Raw genomic sequence first — 18,558 nt, forward strand, 5'->3', positions numbered from 1 at the left:
AGGTTCAGAGTAGCCAGGGCACTTGTCCAAGGCCACACAGATGATGGGCTCGGGCAAGTCTCTCCAACTGTATGCTCCTTCCCCGGCTCCACATCAAACCTGGCACATGGCACCAAACCCACCCAAGACAAGCATGCTAAGCAGATGGGGGGATGGATGGAAACAAAACAGAAGACCATACCGCATGGTCCCTTAGAGCGGTTGTCACTTCTTGCTGCTGACAGCATCAGGCCTGTGACTACACCTCATGAGTCACGTAGAAAATGACTTACCAACCAAGGCAGCAGCTTCCCTGAGCTGGGGATGTTCTGGGGAGAAGCCCCTCTCCCACCCTACCTCCCTGAGGCCCTGGTGCTGTCCTGGCTTGGTTTGGGGGTTTCGCCACTTCCTCCTGGGGCTCTGTGACCAGTCCTGCTCTTGACAACCCCGCTTTGCACCTCAAGTTGAGTCAGGGGCTCAAAGGCATTTCATGGTTTGAAAGAAAAGCAGCCTCCTTAAGTGCAAAAATTTAAAATCGTTAAGTGGCCAGCAAGCAACACAGGGCCAGGGCACACGGGGACTCGAGGGCAGGCCCCCCCAAGGCCCGCAGCACCCTCACCTCCCCACCCCCACTGGGAGCAGTACTGCATGCTTCCAACCACACCCCCCCTGGCTCCTCAGAGCCCCGCTGCACCATCTGCTCGGCATGGAACCCCTCGTCAGGTCAGATTCCCTTCCAGGCTGCCCCAGTGGTCCTGGGGCTCCGGCCCAGGTGGGGTCACAAGGCCGGAGTCTGGCTGCTTCTCCCAGCTGGGCTCCAATGAGTTGGGCCAGGGGAGCCCTGCCTGCTCCCAGAAGAGGGAGTAAGAACTGCAGGTGGGGCATCATGGGTGCTGCCCCCTCCACCCTGGCTGCACCCATACTAAGGAGGCCACCTTCCCTACTGGACTCCGCGGAGAGGAAGGACCGGCTCTCTGCTTGTGCTCCCCCTGCTGAAGCCAGCAAGGTGGAGCTTCCAGCAAACACCAGCAGGCTCCGCAACTGCCCAAACATGGCTTCCATCTGTGAGACTGACCAAGAGCCAGGGGGCCCAGGTTGGATGGCCTCTGCTGGTCCCGCCTGGATGGTGACACTCTGCAACATGTCCACACCCAGTCAGCCCTGCGGAGTAGGCCTTGGGAAGACAGGAGGATGCAATGAAATGTGGCTTCTGTAAATAAGGGACAAGGCCGAGTAGACCCCAGATTAGACACTCTGTGTAGTGTCCCATCACCAGACAGTGTCAGCATCAGCAACCCCACTATCTTGAACACAGAGGAAGGTCTCAACACCACCTACAAAATCAATCCCTGAGCCGAGTGGAAATGAGTCCCTTTTCAAGGGCTGCAACTTGTCTGACCTGGGGGGAAGAGGGCACCACCCTAGGTGCAGTCAGGGAGAAAGCCTGCGCTTGTCTCCTGTCTTCTGCTCCCAGGTCCAGGAGAAGTGCTGATGGGAGCAATTTGGGGCCACCTATGGTGGGCAGGGGTGGGAGAGACCCCAGTGAGCCAGGACTGCCTGCCCCCACCCGAGGTTACAGTTCAGGGGTGCAGTCCCCTGGGCCATCTGCATCAGCATGGAACCAGCTTCCTCCCTGCAAGTAGCTTGGCTGCCTCCCCGGCACCTTCCTTCTGGTCTATCCTAGCAGCCCTTGGCCAGGTTTCCAAGTTACCAGTTCCACAGGGACAGCTGTCCCCAGCAAGCAGAGTGAGAGGTCAGCTCTGAACAGGGACGATGCTTGCTCAGGTTCACGCATGGACACACAAGGATCTTTGTCACAAGTCTCCCGAGGGTCCAAAAACCTATGGTCAGCTGTGGCTGCCTTGGCATGAGTGAGGGCTTTTGACTTGCATTCCTGGAAATTCTTTATCATCAGATTCCCTGTCTTCCGCTTCCTAGAGCTTAGTAAACTGCTACATAATGCTCTCCAAACAGCTCCAGTAGGTCCGGGTGTCTGCTGACCACAGAGGCCACAGAAGGGCGGTGCTCAAGGAGAAGCGAAGGCCTGTCAGAAGCCTGGCCACCACATGGACAGTGTGCCTTCCGGGACGAGCTCTTTGCTTCCAGCAGGGTTGGGAAGCAGCGAAATGAAGCTCTCTCTTTTCCCCATGGCCCCTCTCAAAGTCACATCTGTTCTCCCCAAGGCCTGTGACCTAATGATTACCAAGGGGCAAGGGGGAGGGGAGAGGGTGTGAAAACTCCCACAGTAAAGCCATTTGCACAGGAAATGTGGGATTGTGTCGTCATTTCCACAGCTGCCATTAGGAGCAGGAGGAGACGGCAGGAAGCCACCAGCCTGCTTGCAAGAACACAACATCTGTCCATGTTAATAAGATGCGCCCGGGGCTTTCTTTGTCAAGACATCAGCTCTCATTGCCCCCTCTGCTCCCCTCCTAGCCCCAAGTGGGGAAGACAAAGCCACAGACATCCCGGGGACTGCAGGCGCCACTGCATGGCAAACACACAGCTCCAGAGAGAAGCCTGGATGGAAAAGGCAACTCCAAGTCAGAAGACCAACAGGGGGCCTCAGACTCCAGCCCAGGCACAGGAATAACAATTTCCATTTCAGTGAAATGAAATTTCCATGTGCGCATTTTTGAAATTTGCTTTGAAAACCTCCAGGGATCCGCTGGAGAGGGAAAAAGTCAAGATTCATAGGGATCCCAGGACCCAGGCCATGGCCCTGTGGCTAAAAACAGCCAGGGAGAGAGTGGAGTTAGCAAAGCCTGCAGGCATTGTGGAGGATGGAACTACAGCTGTCCCTGATCCCCGCCAGGCCTGCAGGGCATGGGAGCCCTGGTCAGGCCTGAAATCACTACAGCCCTGCCAGGCAGAGAGGGGGATCCTTTAAAATGCAAATGTGGTCATATCTCTGCAGCCTCAGGGCTTCTGGACCCTCCTAAAATAAAACCCTAGGGGCAATGGCCCAAAGGCCTAGGCTGAAACAATTGGAGTGACAAAATAAAAGTAGTATGGTATTATAATCCAAAGGATCAAATAGATATCCATGAGTGCACGTTGATGTAAATAAATGACTGAATTAATAAATGGGGTCTGGGGGACCAAGGAAGAGGGAATTCTGCCAGCAGATGCCTTCAGCATCAGTGCTTCCCAGGGGCTCCAGCCTGCTGGCCTGCCCTGCCGATTTTGGGCTTGCTGGTCTCCACATTCACAAGAGCCAATTCCTTAAAACAAATTCCTCTCTGAATGTATATATACATCCTAGTGGTTCCGATTGCCCAGAGAACCCTGGTAATACACTTGCTCACACAGGGGACCTTCCCAGCCATATGATGGCTTACTTGCAAGGGGGAAACCAGATGGGCCACAGCCCAAATGATCACACGGGGCACCCCCGGTCCAAATCGTCAGAGCCTTGTCGGCACCACTCCAAATGCATCTCACTGAGATTGCCAGGCGCTCCTCTCCAGGGGCAGTGGTTGTGGAGGGAGAGTTTTGTACAATACCTGCTTACATCCTCGGTCAGACTCTGGAAGGAGGGAGCGGAAGCTTCTACTCCATCACCATCTGGGGCAAAAGGCAAAGACGCATGTTCTGAGGCTGGGAGAACAAGATCCACATGGGCCGCAGCTGGGGAGATGCTGAGGACACAGAGAAGAATTATTCCCAGTGGAACTCAGCTCATCAACGGCCCATTCATCAGGCCCCCTTACCCCACCCACCCACCCCACATATGGAATGGGCTATTTAAAGACCCAGCTTCCCTCAACTCCACACCCAACTCCCTGGGGCTGCCACTTAGACACAGTGGAGGCCCCCCCCTCCAGGCAGCAGCCCCCAGGCCAGGCTGTGAATTTCTTCTGAGTCAGGCAGAACCTGGGGGTTTCTTTGATGAGACAGCTTGGGTGTTTCCGACACTCTGTGAGTTGTCTTGGTTGATTTTTGTTTGCGGGAGGGGACTTTTGTGCGATTACTTCTAATAATTTTTTATAGGCAATAACACTCTGTGAGCTGAGAATTACAATACAGCTTTGCAAACTTCCCAGGATATATCCACCAAAATCCAAGGCTGAGAAAAGTCAACATGAAAAGATTGACGGGAAATCAAGGACCCTGCCCCCGGGATCAGTCTGGCCTCTGTGCCCTGGTGAAGGGTTTGTAAAGCACAGCCATGTCCCTCCTTCGATGGGTGAGTGCCCCCTGCTGGACAGACAGGGAAATGCCCAGAGTGCAGGGAGACCCCTGGGGTACAGAAGGTAGTTAGGAAGGACAGCCACGTGCAAATACACCCTCAGAAGCCTTTAAAAGGTACACGGATTGGAGCTCAAAACACGTTTTGATTTTTGATTTTCCCCTCTGGCAACAAGGAAGATGGCAATGCTGTCCCCAGACTAAAGCTTGGGAACAGCTTGGGTTGGCCCTCCCAGCCTCTCCAGCTGTCCATAGCGCGTCTACAGGGAAGCTGGCAGGGGTGAAGGTGGCCAAGCTACCATTTACGTGACTCAGCACCAAGAGCCTGAAACCCTACCTGAGAACCTGGGGAGCCAGGGCTTGGGTTTTCAGAGCCCTCTGGTGGAGGGTTCCCTCCTTCCTTCTGGGAGTCAACACTTGCAGGAAGCCCCCAGACTGCAGAAATGCAGGACATCTGGGCTTCTGTGTCCGTATGTTCTGCTGGTTTCCATCTCCCCCAACTCCAGCTGCAAAGTTGGCTTCCTGAGTGGAGGACAGCTGCCATGGCACCCCACCCACTGAAAGAGTCCTCAGTCTCACGCCAGGTCCGTGTGGAAGCGAAGCAGGTGTTGCCAGGCAGCCTCTGCCGCAACCCCACCTGCACTGCCCTCACCTGCCCGCATCCCTCAGTCCCACCTGTGCTGCTCCCGGGCTTGCAGCCTCCCCACTCGCTGGGCCAGCCACTCCTCAGCTCCACGTCTTGGCTTGGGTATCACTGACCAACAGCTACAAAACAGCAGGAGCTCACCCCCACTGGGTGCTCAGTCCTGTCTGGTCCAGTGCACCCTGTCTGGGTGCCAGTCCGCGTGCTCAGCCCTGGCTGTCTGGTCCTGTGCTAAATGCCTGACATATACGGCCGCAGGCAACCCTCAGAACAATCCTTTGAGGCAAATGCCATCATCCCAACTTTAGAGAGAAGGAAACTAAGGCTCAGAAAGGTGAGGCCACTCAGCCGAAGTCACAGAGCGAGTAGATGGTGGAGCCGGGACATGAACCCAGGGGCCAAATCCTTAACACCTCCATGTTTGCTTTCTAATGGACTCCCTAGTATCCACCTGGACACCTACACTCCTTGGTGACACGGATCACTGAGGACTTGAAGACCACTGGGGGGACCAAACCCTGAATTCTATGAGGACAGGAGCCACATCCGTCATGTTCACCCCAGCACTGAGCCAGGCCACCCACAATGAGCACTCAGTACAGGCAGAGGGGGAACCAGGGTGTCCGACCCGCTGGGACCAGGCCGGGCGCTGCAGGCGCAGGCAGAGCAGGAACCTGGGTTGTCATCTTCCCCTTGGCAACAGGAGAAAAACAGAGACCAGAGAGTAATGCTCGGGGTAAGCGCGGAGAGGGGCCAATCCGCAGGTGAACAAAAATGACAGTAAGTGTTTGGACTGAAACTGGCAAAAGCTAAAAGTGGGTCTAACAGATGAAGTGACGCTTCCGCTGTTCAAACTGTTATTTATACCAACTTGGACAGTGGCTGAAATAATATATTTTGTAAAGGAATGGCTTAAAATGAATCATGCAAACTATCGGGGATTTTTAAGCTCCTTAAGAGAGCCATGTTCATACCTTGGAGCCCACCTTTACCCATACTCGTATGTAGTGAATAGGCCACTTACAAACTCAAACTACCAGTCTAAAATTTGGCTTTCTACCGGCCCTGCACCTTCCTCTGCACACCCCATGAAGATTTTACTTAGGAATGCAAACAGGACAGGTGATAAAAGTGTGTGCTTCTGTTACTTTAAGAGTTCTCTATCAAAGTGCAAGAAAGATTTCTGTCCCTTCCAGGAGAAAGTGAGGGGGGACAGTGCCTTGGATCTGTGGCCTCAGAACAAGGCCACCTCCAAAGGGTGAAGCCCAGTGGCAATCACCCACTGCTGAGGGTGTCCCCTGCTGCACGCATTTCCCCACAGAAAACACCCTGGGGCTGCCCTCAGCTCAGTAGCTCTTGCAACCTGTGGTGCCAGCCCCCTGCACCCCTCCTTCTGTTGGCCCCACTGCCGGCCCCACCCTCCTGGCCACGCCTGCTCCATTAGCCAAGGCCCCAAACAGATGACTCTATGGCTCTTTTAAAGATGGAGCCTTCCCTCCCTCCTGGCCTCCAGCCTGCTGCTGGCCCACCCCCGGTAGCCGGGAGGTCAGGCTAAAACAGGGAAACGCTTGGTGACTCACGATCGCAGCTCTGTCAAACGGGCACCCGCAGATACCTCCTGGCCCCGGGGTCCCCAGCTGAACTCCCTCTCTTCCTTCCTAGACCTCCTCTTCCCCCGATTTTCACAGCTTGGTTGGTGGCACCTCCGGATGGCCAGTCCTGGCACAGCAGTTGAGGCTGTCCTTTGACTGTTCGGGTTCTCTCACCTCCATGGCCCATCATCTCCCCTTCCTGATGAAGTCATCTCCCTCCTCCTTCTGGCATCTGTCCTCTGTGTCCTGGCCACCTCTCTGAGCAGGGCTCTGCACATCCACTCTGCCTGCCCCCTTCTGTACCCTCACACCCATCCCTCTCAGACATCAGAATGACCCAACTTGCATCCTGATAGGTCACCTTCTTGCTTAAAACCTCTGGAATACAGGTGACACTCCCTGGCCTTGCTCACCGGGCTCTTACACCCCAACTTTGTCCCCTCCCTCCTCTCCCTGCTCCTAACCCCCCAGGCTGGTCCCTGATGCTCGGCAGTTTCTTGCCTCGGTGTCTTTGCTCAAGCAGACCCTGTCCCTGAATGCCCACCTGCCTCTCTCAGACCCCCTCCTAGGTGCCATCCAGACAAGGAAGCCCCCAAACCAGATGGGGTAACCATGCCCCTGGACCACCAGGCTGGGCTGGACCCCAACCACTGAGTATCCCATTTTCTGCTAAGGTGTCCTTTCCTCCTAGAGTCCCAACCACTGCGGTCTCTGGCAGGCACAGAACAAGGGCACCACACATGGCAGCTCCCTCCCTCCTGCCCCTGGCCTCCAAACATTCAGGCCCCTGTCAGTGGACAGCTGTCCTGTCTTCTTGGAACCCCAGAGTCCAAATGTCTGAGGCAGTATCACAACCCAATCTGCGGGCAAATTGGACTGAGATGGATGCGGAGTGAAAAGGCAGAGCCCTGTGCTCCGAAAGGATCAGGAACTCCAAGAGGCCACAGCAGGACACAGGCCGAGACACAGGGCCCTGCTGAGCGGGGCCCTGGGCAGCTGCCTGGGCCGCACACCCGTGCAGCCAGCCCTAGTTCCTGTCCCCAAGGAGGAACTTCCATAGGGTCCCTCTAACTCCCCCACAGCTTCCAGAGGGTGAGGCTGCTACAGCAGAGGTAAGAAGCAGGTAAGGACAGTTCAACCCACCACCAGCTGTGACCTTATTAAAGATACTACTCTCAGGGAGTCACCGTGGCCCTGCCCAGCACCACTCCCAGCCCTCACTGGGAACTCCCGGACAGCTGCCCAGCCTGCGGAGATGGGTCCACACACCTGCACTCTCCTTGGACTTCACCCTCCTGTCCTTGATCTCCTCCCCTGGAGAATGGCCAGGGTAGAGCATAGGATTTCCTTTCTAGTTGTAAAAGTCCTAGATCCCTTTTCCCATTTAAGGAGTTAATCAATGTTTTCCAAGCTTGATTTGGAATAACAAAGAAGCTGAATTTAAATTCACAGTGTTCATATATTTGCAGGATGAGGAAATGTTAATTTAAGCTTTTTTTTTTAAAAGAGTTAACAGAAAGAGGGCACATAATCCACCATGCTTTCAGCAGACAGACGTGACTTACTAATCAAAGCTTTCTTTCCTGGACAAGATCTCAGAATCCTTCTCAACACAGATCCCAGGGAGCCACTAAGTAATGGGTCAGAGAGTGCCATTCCTGATTTGGTACTTCACCAAGGTCCTCAGAAACAATGACTGGTCCCAGAAATGACTTGGCTACAGTCTCCACCCGCAGTGGACCTGAGAAACACAGAGACTGTGGCTTCCAGGCTGGCATTCAGGCCATTAGCCCTACAAGTCCAGCAGTAGTGGGATGCTGGCAACAACTGTTGACTTCTGATTCCCCTGTTCAGGGCTTTTGAGTCCTTCTTGGCAGATTCCCTCACTGAATGGAGAGATCAGCTGGAGTTGCCAAATGAAGCCCTGGACAAGGACAAACACCAGAGTGACCCTGGCTGTCACGGGAAGGTGATAACGACCCCAAGGTACAAGCCAAACATATCACATCCTGTCAGGCCCGATGGGCAACAGCAGCTTATCTCCCATTTCATATCACCATCTGGAAGGTATTAGCACAACAGGCCTCTTGATTTTTTCTCCTCCAATCCCTGAGTGCACACGATCGTGTAATGGGGCAAGAGCTAAGGACAAAGACTCAGCTCAGACTGAAAGTCAGATGCAAACTAGAGGAAGGAAAGTGCTTTGAAATTGTTGGGTTGGAGACCTAAGCTTGGTCGAGCTGAGCACGATCAATCCCACAGACGCCTGCGATCTGATAAAGTGAGTCTTAAAGACGCAGCCCCTAGGAGCAGCCGAGCCCACATCCAAAGGTGCCCAGGGACGCTTGAGAATGGGCTGGAAACGCCGGGGCAGGCACATGGAGCTATTTCTAGCCTCCAGCGAGATAAACCAGCCTGTGAACCCCAGCCCACATAAGACTGTGAAAAGCCCTTAAACAGAGCTGACCTTACATGTGCAGCCGTGGGCTGCCTGGCACAGTTACCCCGGACCCCATTTGTCAGTTCTTTCCCTTCACAGAGTGAGTCTGTGCTCAAGTCAGGGAAATTACTTTAAAGCTTGGCCCAAGTAAAACTTAATCAGAAAGGAAAATATTAACTACAGGAGAAGTCCTAAATACCATCCCAGCACTGTATGAGAGGCTTTGATCTGGGTCAGATCATCTGGGTCATTAATTCCCACCACCATTACCAGCAGCTCCTGGGGTCTTTTCCCAGGTGCAAGACTCCTCCTGTGCCCCATTGGGCCCTGGTTATGGAGAAGCCCAAGGACAAAAGAAAACTGATCACAGATACCCAAAATTTAACTATTTATTCAGAAAGTCATTATCTACCTACACAGATGAAGCTGCTTAAGAACCATGAAAAACCAAACCAAGAACAAAATCATGTGTGTTTGAACCACGTGAAATTCTCAATATTTGAAACTTGCCAATGTGGCAACTCATGTGCTGCAACCTCACAGTAGCCAGCTGGATACTGGAAACTCCAACGTCCTGTACAAATACATGCAAAGAAACTCTGTTATTTAGCAAAGATTGGTGGGTAAACCCTTTTCTAAATTAAAAAAATAATAATACCTCCACTTAAGCCTTCAGTTTTTAATAAGGTGCTCGCCTAAAGAGTCAGCTAAACTTTGAGATACTTAAATCCTCTCATGCACAACAGGGAGACAAAAAACCTGTGCAAACAGATGAAATCAAAATAAACCACACGATTTGGGAGCAAGAGGAAAATCAAGGGTTGCAAGTCAGTACAAATTTCCTGCAATTTCAACGTTGGAAAATTCTGTAAGTCCATTCCTGAATTGGGAAACTCTAGGGGGCTATGAGGCTGAGCAGGAGCGGCCCCTGTCCCTGGCCCTTTCATCGAAGGGCAGAGATCAGAAACCAGCCCCCAGCTGCTGGGGCAGGTATCTCTGATCCCGAGAGGCTGACTAGCCAGGCAGGTGAGGGGAAGAGCATCCCGACAAGATTGCCTCTCCCAGCAGCTCTCCCAGCTAAGCAGTACCCCCTGGGAGCTTGTTAGAAATGCCAAGTGTCAGGTCCCTCCCCAAACCTCCAGAATTGGAAACTCGGGGGTGCAGCAGCTCCCCAAATCTCCAGAGTCAGAAACTCAAGAGGTGGGCCAGCAATCTGTGCTGTGACCAGGCTATTTTGAAGCACACGGAATTTTGCCCCCCGCGGACATGAGTCTGGTGAGCAGTGTTCCAGCTGTGCCCACGGGGGTCCTCCAGCTCCGCAGAGACCCCTCTGCCTGTACTCCTGACTGTAGGAAAAACACAGGAGGTTCCCGGACGTACAGTGCCCTGTTTCACTGTTTAATAAATGGTGGTATAGCTGGAAGGTTTCATTTGAAAAACAATTCTATTTTTAAAAAAATACTGAAAATATTGAACAGATGGGAGTACAAGTGGTCTAGGGCATTCTAGTTATTTGCAGAATGTTCTTGAAGTTCTGGGCCCAGCTTCCTGTGCCACCCAGAGATGCTGAAAGCACTTTGGGAGCTCAACCACATCAAGCAGGTTCACAGGCTCTTCCCTGAGAGGGAGCAGGTTTGATATCCTCCAGTGACTTTAATAAAAGAAAGGGCCGTGTCAGAATCTCTCATTGTATTTGTGAACTGCCTCTGAGATGGGGTGCCTTCTCTTTTTTCCTATTCCAGAAGACTTCTTGGGAGGGAAGGCTATGGCACCAAAGAATTATCAAGTAACAGGGAAGGAGGGAGAAAGGCCTGCTCTGGTTTTCTCTCAGCTGGCTTAAAGCAAGCTCACCAGCCCCACTGAGAAACAAACAAACAAAAAAAACCACATTTTTAATATTTTAATTTTAATTTCATTCTGTAACTTAGACTACTAAGCCTGCTCCTGCAAGGAGGCAAACCTCTCAAGAGGACTGTGGCAACCTTCCCCTCTGCCCAGCCCACCTCCCCGCCCTGCACCTCACCCTGTGCCTCTCCCGTTCCCACTCTAAACAGGATGCAGAGGGGGTCCCTGGGTGGTGCCTGGGTCTGAAGGCTTGTTCTCATGTTGGAATCCTGAGCCCCAAGGTGATGGTATGAGGAGGCGGGGCCTTGGGAGGTGATGAGGTCATGAGTGTGGAGCCCCATGATGGCATTAGTGCCTTTATAAAAGGGACTGCAGAGCCCCCTCGCCCTTCCTCCATGTGAGAAACCCCCAGGAAGTCTGCAACCTGGAAGAGGCCCTCACCCGCCCACGCTGGCACCCCGAGCTTGGACTTGCAGCCTCCAGAAATGTGAACAACAGATAAACCCCCTGCACACCCAGCAAGTCCTTCTTAGTCCCCGCAGCAGATCGGCAAGGTGAAGTACCGCTGAATCTTGTTATTCACAGTAGTTGTCTTCTACAAAGTCACTGCAGGCACTGACTGAGTCAATTCTGAACCTCTGCTCCTAGGGGACATGCAGGGATCCTGCAAGCGTCTGGTCATAACATTTTTGTCAACTGATCAACACATAGCCTTGTTTTATGTGTAACTGTGCAAACACTTCTCACTTAATATGCATTAGTGACTTCATTACCATCAGCTTGATGGCCAAAAGCACCACAGCTCACGCCTGAACGAAGCTTATCTGACGTATTTTCTATATCAGGCACATTCAACCTTCTTGCCCTTAGAACACCAGCCTGGGCTTCAGCACTACATGTGGAGGCCATCTTGAACAGCGAGATCATCAACAAAGTGAGAAAATTACAAAAACGTGGCACCAACTGCACTGTGCAAGGACGCCGGTTCCAGAATGAGAACCCCAGCTGGGGCACAGGGCACAGCCTTGCTCCAGCCCAGCTGGGGACGTGCACATCGGGCGATGCCAACTTTCTGCTGCTCTGCACATGTCCACAAATAACCGTGAAAAAGCCACAAGCACTGATCTCAGGGTTACAGTTACATCTTAGCAGGCAAATTCACAAACGGGATCTGCAAATAATGAGTATTTTGTGGAGGCAGTTATGGCCAAAGCCAGACCAATCCTTGCTCCAACCAAACAGGCCTCTTTTCCACCAATTTCCAGCAAAAACAAGACAACACAGCTCTGAACAAATGTTCAATAACCCTGGCAAGGCATGAAAATCACTCACTGGCACACAGATCTACCTGAACCTTTCTACTGGGAAACGAAGCCAGAAAGCTGGCCAACTTCTCAGCACTGATAGAATCAGAATTTAGCCACTGGTTGCTTCCTTCATCCTGTGATGGCTCTTAGTCACGGTCATACGTGATCCATTTCTCTACTGTGCACTGTCTTCCTGGGACTTGAGAGAGGCCAGTGGCATAGGTGGGACCCCATGGCGGGTGGAAGGAGGAAATTTTGCTCTCCCAGCAGCCAGTGGAGAAGGTCAGAACACAGGCCTGACAGTCCACCTGGACCTGCTTCAAAGCCCAGCTCTGCCACTTCCTACTACGTGTCCTTAAATGTTAATGTACCTGAGCCTCGATTTGCTCATCTGCAAAACGGAAGTCATAACAGAACCTCCCACCTCCCAGGGGTGTTTGGAGGATGTGGAGACACCCCAGTGATGCTTAGCATGGTGCCTGGAGCACAGGAAGTGCCTTCTGTGGGTGCCTTAGAGCAGAATGGCTACAGTCAGGCATGGGGTGAGTCATTTAAAATACAGTCTCTGGGAAGACAAGTAGGGACTTTATAGCATTTAGTATGCTGATGGACAGTGACTGCAGTGGGGTTGGGCGGGGGGACTTGATAATATGGGTGAATCTAGTAACCACAATGCTGCTCATGTGAAACCTTCATAAGATTGTATATCAATGATGTCTTAATAAAAATAAATAAATGAATGAATGAATGAATGAATGAATGAATAAATAAATAAATACATACATACATACATACATACATTACAGTTTCTGGGCTGGGAGGGGACTTTAGAGGCACTTTAAGATATAAATAGTACACGCTCTCTTCTGGAGGACTTCTACTTTAAATGGGGGTCCCTGGAGACCGCAAGGGAACAAGTCTCTAAAATGGCCTTTGTTGGGGGTCTTCCTGGTGTCCCCTCAGGTCACTCTTAGGCCCTAAGAGGCCCCAGCCCTGTGCAGGAAAGGCATTCAGAACTGTGTAGGGATGGGGGTGGTGGGGAGGGGGCAGCCTCAGGGATGGGCCCTGGGGTCCCAGCACCAGGACCAGCCCCCACCATACCTCCGGGCTGTCAGATCCGTGGACACCTGGCTGATGACATCACCGTGGTGGGAAGAGGCAGCTAAGGGTGGGTTTTCCAGGTCTCCAAGGACAGCTGGCTGGATGACACCATCTGCTATAGATGAACTAGGGAGAGAGGAAAAATGAAGGCTCAGACATGTTCCTCAAAGTTTAAACATGTGGTAAGAGCACATTTTACCTGGACCCTGATATGGCCTCAGTTTGCATAAATGAAGGTTGGAGCTGCTCCAGGTGTGTCCCAGAGGCGGCCCAGGCCCAGGAGGCGTGTGGCACCGCCGGCGAAGAGAGCACAGGAACCTGGCCTACATGTTTGGAAACCTTAAGAGCAACGTGATGGAGTAATTTTGTCTGTTAAATCTAGTAATAAAAGTCAGGGTGCTGCCCGACATCCTGTAATGCACAGGGCAGCCCCGTAACAAAGAATCATCTGTCCCTAGATGTCAATAGTGCTCAGGTTGAGAAATCCCGGCCATGAGTTTTGTTTCCTTTCCTAGTAATTCACTTAACTGTATTTTCAAGAGCATTTATCTACAGTGAGTTAGAAATTTAAAAAACAACAGTGCCCTTCTTCCTTTGAGAAGGTCAGTGCCAGGCAACCTCCAAGAGCGGTGTGGCTTTGAAAGCTGGAAGGGACACAGGTCTCCACGCTGTCGCTGGTCACACACATCAGCTCACTCAGCTGGGGAACCCCTTTCATGATTGGGTGCATCTTATTAGTTCCTCAGGGAGGCCTATGAGTTTTTCTTTCAGATGAACTCGGCTGTAGCTATAAGTAACAGGACAATATACTATTAAAAAGTAACAGCAGATACTGACTGAATACCAGCATCATGTTGTGAACAAGAAAGAGGTGGTCTTTCCTTCCTGGAGTTTACAGTCTTAGGCAAGAGTCAGACATTTTTTTAAATGCTCATTTATTTGGAAACAATAGTAACGGCTAGAAGGAAAGGTATAGACAGCTACGGCAGCATCAACTTAGAGGTCCCAGGCCAGCGTGGGGGAATCAGGAAAAATTTCCATGTGGAGTGGTGAGCTGAGGCCAGCCGGACGGCTCAGTAACAGTGAATGTTTACTGAGACACACTATGTGCTAGGAACTGCTATTCTAAGTGCTCACATATATCACCATATTTGATCCTCATAATGATAACCCTGTGAAGTGGGTGCTCTCATCATCCCATTTTGCAGATGTGAAAACTAAGGCACGAGGACGTTGAGTCACTTGTCCGGGTTTCACAGCTGGTAAAGGGCAGAACCAGGATACAAAGCCAAACCTGACTGCAGGCGCCACGTTCTTCACCAGGGTGTATCCAAAGGGGGGAACAGTAAAAGAGAGAGTGTCCCCAGGACAGGACCCACATATCTGCAAGCCCCAAATCAGGAAGGAGTTTAGTATGCTGGAAGAATACAAAATGGTCACTGTAGCCGGAGTGTAGATAAGGAAGACCAGGAAGGAGGGAGGTGGACAGGAGCCAGGTCCCAAGGCCGGGGTGAGGGACTCGGACTTGACCCTCAGCTGAATGATCAGCCCAAAGCTTCTATCAAATGCTCAGCCACAAAGTGCTGCCCTTGGCATTAAGGCGAATGAGAGGCTGGAAGGCTCACTGTGAACTTCCTGGAATGAGGTTCTAAATAAGATTCAGCCTAGCACATGCCTGTGCCTGCATCTTCCTATTTATTGCCACGGATCGTCTATGCTGCCTTCTTCCTCCTTCCCACCTACCATTCCAAACCCCCGGAACATGACCCTGGGGCCCAATGGCCACACCCAGGGAGTCAGAGAGGCGTGCAAGGCCAAGTGAAGGACGGTGCCAGCGTGTGGAGGCACAGTGACGGGGACTCTGGGTCGCTGTACAGAGAATCCTAAACCACAGGCAATATCGACTTTCCAAAGTCATAAAACCTGAGTGGAAAAACACTGCCCAGGAGTTCTGTTAACACACACTGAAAGCCGTAAAAGACTTTCTTTCCTTTGACACAGCCATTCTACTTCCAAGAATTCAGTTTAAGGAGATGTTTAAGGATGCGAGCAAAGATGCTAATTGTAGCCGTGTTTCAACAGGAAAAAAAATGGAAACAACCAAAATTTCTGACAACAGGGGACAGTTAAATTAAGGCACGGCCATAGAATGGACTCACTTGTAGCTGTTTAAAAAAATGAGGTGGATCTCCATGTATCTAGAGATAAGTATGTCCACTATTAACCATAAATAGGTTTAAAAACTATTGACAGCATGATCCATGTGTATGTGTGTATCGATATATATGTCTGTATGCGTATATATGTACATGCATACGCATGTGTCCAAATGCACAGGAAGTAGGGCAAGAGTGAATGAGCACTAAGAAATGTGGGAGGACACGCCTAAGGTAATTCTCTTCAGTAGTGAAATTATGAACACTTTCTTCTTTGCAGAGTTTAACTCTATTTTCTAGTTCTTTGCTAACCACATACTGTTAAGCAAAACATGTGAAAACTTATTTAAGAAATTCTAAGTGCCAGGGAACCACTTCAGTTCACATGTAATTCAGTGAAAGTTTTAAAAGACAGGACAATCAGAGCAATGCTGTCTTTTCCCAGTGTCTGTATTCACATTTTCCACGGGGAGGACGTAGGCTTGTCAGCCTCATCCCAGCACAGGAACACAGCCCCACCTCACTCATGAGGCACCACCAGAGAAAATGAAGGTCCCAGTGGAGAGTCTTTTGGGTAACAGATGTCTGCCTGCACATCCTATGGGATGGCATTTTTGTTCTAACTCTTTAGGAGGGAATTATTTTTCAAGCATATTAGACACTTCTCTTGATTTTTTCTGAACAGAGAATCTTGAACATAATTAAATGTTTTCTCATTGACACACAATCAGCTTCCTAAGTGACTATGACATAAGGGAGGAAGTATGCTATGGCACTAAGAAAGCAATCCCACATGAAGTCATCAGGGCTGGGTTATAGACTGGCCCCACCTTGGGCTCTCAGCCACGTGACCTCTCTGAGCGTTAGCTTTTCCATCTGTTAAGGGGAGGCACTGACTGCAGGCTCATGGAGGACTCCTGTCCCCCCTTACCCCCCGTGGGCTGTCAGCCAGCACTCTGCTTTCTAACTCACCTGACTCTTCCCTAATGCCTCCCAGTTCTGTTTCTAAAGTACAGATGAAGAACTACAGCTGATGGGGTTAGAATAGTGCACAAATCAAGAGGTAATAAACTCTGATAAAAGTTTATAAACCTCCCATACAATAATCACAGTAATTTTGCAATATATATGTATATGCCCATAGATAGATAGATAGATAGATAGATAGATAGATAGATAGATAGATAGGCAGACAGATAGATAGATAGATAGATAAAATGTATGAAACTGCTAACAAAAAATGACTTGCCAAGTTCACATCATACCATCGGTCAGCTCTGGGGGCTTTCTTAGTTCCTATGATCCCGTTAGGTTCCAGCTGATAAGGATGGGGGAGAGCTGACTTCTGGGTAAGTGGAGGGATTCTTACAAAACAGCTCTTCTTGGACCAACTGTAAGATGCCATAAATGGCTTCTAAACTCTACTCGTGGTGGTGCTGGAACTAAAGTGACTGAGATATTTTTCAGAGGGGAAAAAATTTCTGCAAGAGATTTGAACCACCAGCTGCTGCCGCCACCAGCTGCTAGGGCCAGCCCGCTATAAACTTAGGCCAGCAAAGGGTTGATTTTCCACTGGAATGTCAGGGAGGGAAGCTTGTATCAACAAGTGCTTCTCCCAAGGGCCATGAGTCACCCCCCTCAGAGACTGAAGCAGAGGGGATTCTGCTTCAGGGAGGAAGACGTCCACATTCTGGGCCAGGAAGCAGCAGCATCAGTTCCACACACAGGACCCGGGCGGCACCAGGCTGAATTAAATGGGGCTCACTGACGATAATGATAACGGCGGTAATAATAGGGGTGGGAGGAGACTGGGAGGTGATGGGTATGTTTATGGCCTTGCTGGCGGTGATGGTTTCACAGTGCCTACTTATCCCCAGATACGTGAGTTACATACATTCAATATGCACAACTTCTCATAAGACAACCATACCTCGATAAAGTGGTTTAAGAAAGAAATGGGGATCGCTTACTCCAGAGCTGACAGGCTGATCAAGAGCCTTGCCAGCTGAAAGTCTAAAGCAAGGAGAACTGTGAAGGGTAGTAATTGAACACACTGCTGGCTTCAGGCTGGGGTGATCTAGGAAGGCCCTGTGAGGGACGGAAGCAAGCGACGCGCTCCAACAGCTGCGTGCACAGGGCTTTCCTGATTTAGCAAAAGAGTCTCCCTCCCTCTCTCCTGATGGTTCAGATGGAAAGCCAGCGGGCTTCCTTCCCTTCCCTTGAAAGGGCAAGGAGGGGGCACAGGAGAGGGGCTGGGGCTGCAATGGCATGGAGAGGAGCCCAGGGTTCTCAGGAAATCATTATCTGCAGGGAGACAGCAGGAAAACGACCGTGACCAGGCTAACGGGAGCCTGGTTCTCCCAGTCAGAAGAGGACGCGCACATACAAAAGGTGGTGAAGCCCCAGAGAACTCGCAGGTGGGTTACAATCAGACGCATCATCAGATGACACAGAACTAGATACAACGGGATGAATGTGTGTGTGTGTGCATGTGTGGCGTGCGTGTGCACACATACATACACATCTATTTCCCAGCTCTGTCTGCTGAGAGCAGTCTTGCCAAAGGGATATAAGAGCCACCTCCATGGGGGTGCCACAGACCAAATTTGGGACTATATGAGCATTAAAAAAAATATGAATACTAATGCATTATAACTGTTCAAGTAAAGTAATAACCTACGAGTTCATACAAATAAAAAGACATGAACGAAAGCACAAGTGGTGGAGAAGTGAAAGCTCCTTTTGACAGCCCAATGCCAATTAGTGTAGGAGGAATGGTGAAGATAGAAAATCACCGTTTAAGAACCATGAGAGTGGTAGTGAATTCAGGCAGGCGCCATCAAAGGACGCTAAGGCGGGGGGTAGTGGTGGAAGCTGAAAGAAGTAAAGGACATCAGCGTGGTCCCGGGCTACCTTCCCAGCAAATACCGGTGGATTACAAAGGGGAAAATGATGCTTAGGGGTGGAGAAAGCTGGCAGGCACTGACTTGGCCAGGTGTGAACCAGGATGACGGTGGTGGCTGGGCCTCCCTGGGCACCCCAGGATGTGATCTGCATCCCTCCTGCAGGGTCCCCGCCTAAATGGACAGCCAGAGTCTGGTCATGAGGAGACTTTGGGTAGACCGAGATGAGGGATTTACTCGGAATGAAAGAACTTTCCTCTTATAGGTCATGAAAGCCAAGAAAAGATGGAAGAATTCTTCCAATGAAAGAAGAGCCTGCACGCATAGGCGCGTACAGAGCGCAACACGCTTTAGGACTGGATCCGGGATCAGAAGGGAAAAGAGACAGGGTTGGTCAACTG

The 18,558-nt window shown here is 51.0% G+C and overlaps 1 protein-coding gene across 31 annotated transcripts in view; it reads right to left on the reverse strand.

Annotated features, from left to right (window-relative positions):
- The window catches only part of TACC2 (transforming acidic coiled-coil containing protein 2), a 203,795-nt gene that overhangs the window by 93,309 nt on the left and 91,928 nt on the right, over window positions 1–18,558 (reverse strand). For 26 of the 31 annotated variants that reach the window (XM_073240258.1, XM_073240270.1, XM_073240269.1 and 23 more), the window contains 2 exons: window positions 13,099–13,224; window positions 3,486–3,620 (listed from right to left, as the gene is read on the reverse strand). In XM_073240258.1, coding sequence (XP_073096359.1) covers window positions 3,486–3,620; window positions 13,099–13,224 — 261 coding nt within the window. The remainder of the gene's footprint in view (window positions 1–3,485; window positions 3,621–13,098; window positions 13,225–18,558) is intronic. The other 5 variants (XM_073240274.1, XM_073240277.1, XM_073240285.1 and 2 more) reach the window with 2 other exon arrangements.

The sequence above is a fragment of the Manis javanica genome, chromosome 7, assembly GCF_040802235.1.
Source record: "Manis javanica isolate MJ-LG chromosome 7, MJ_LKY, whole genome shotgun sequence".
In the NCBI taxonomy this organism is placed as follows: domain Eukaryota; kingdom Metazoa; phylum Chordata; class Mammalia; order Pholidota; family Manidae; genus Manis; species Manis javanica.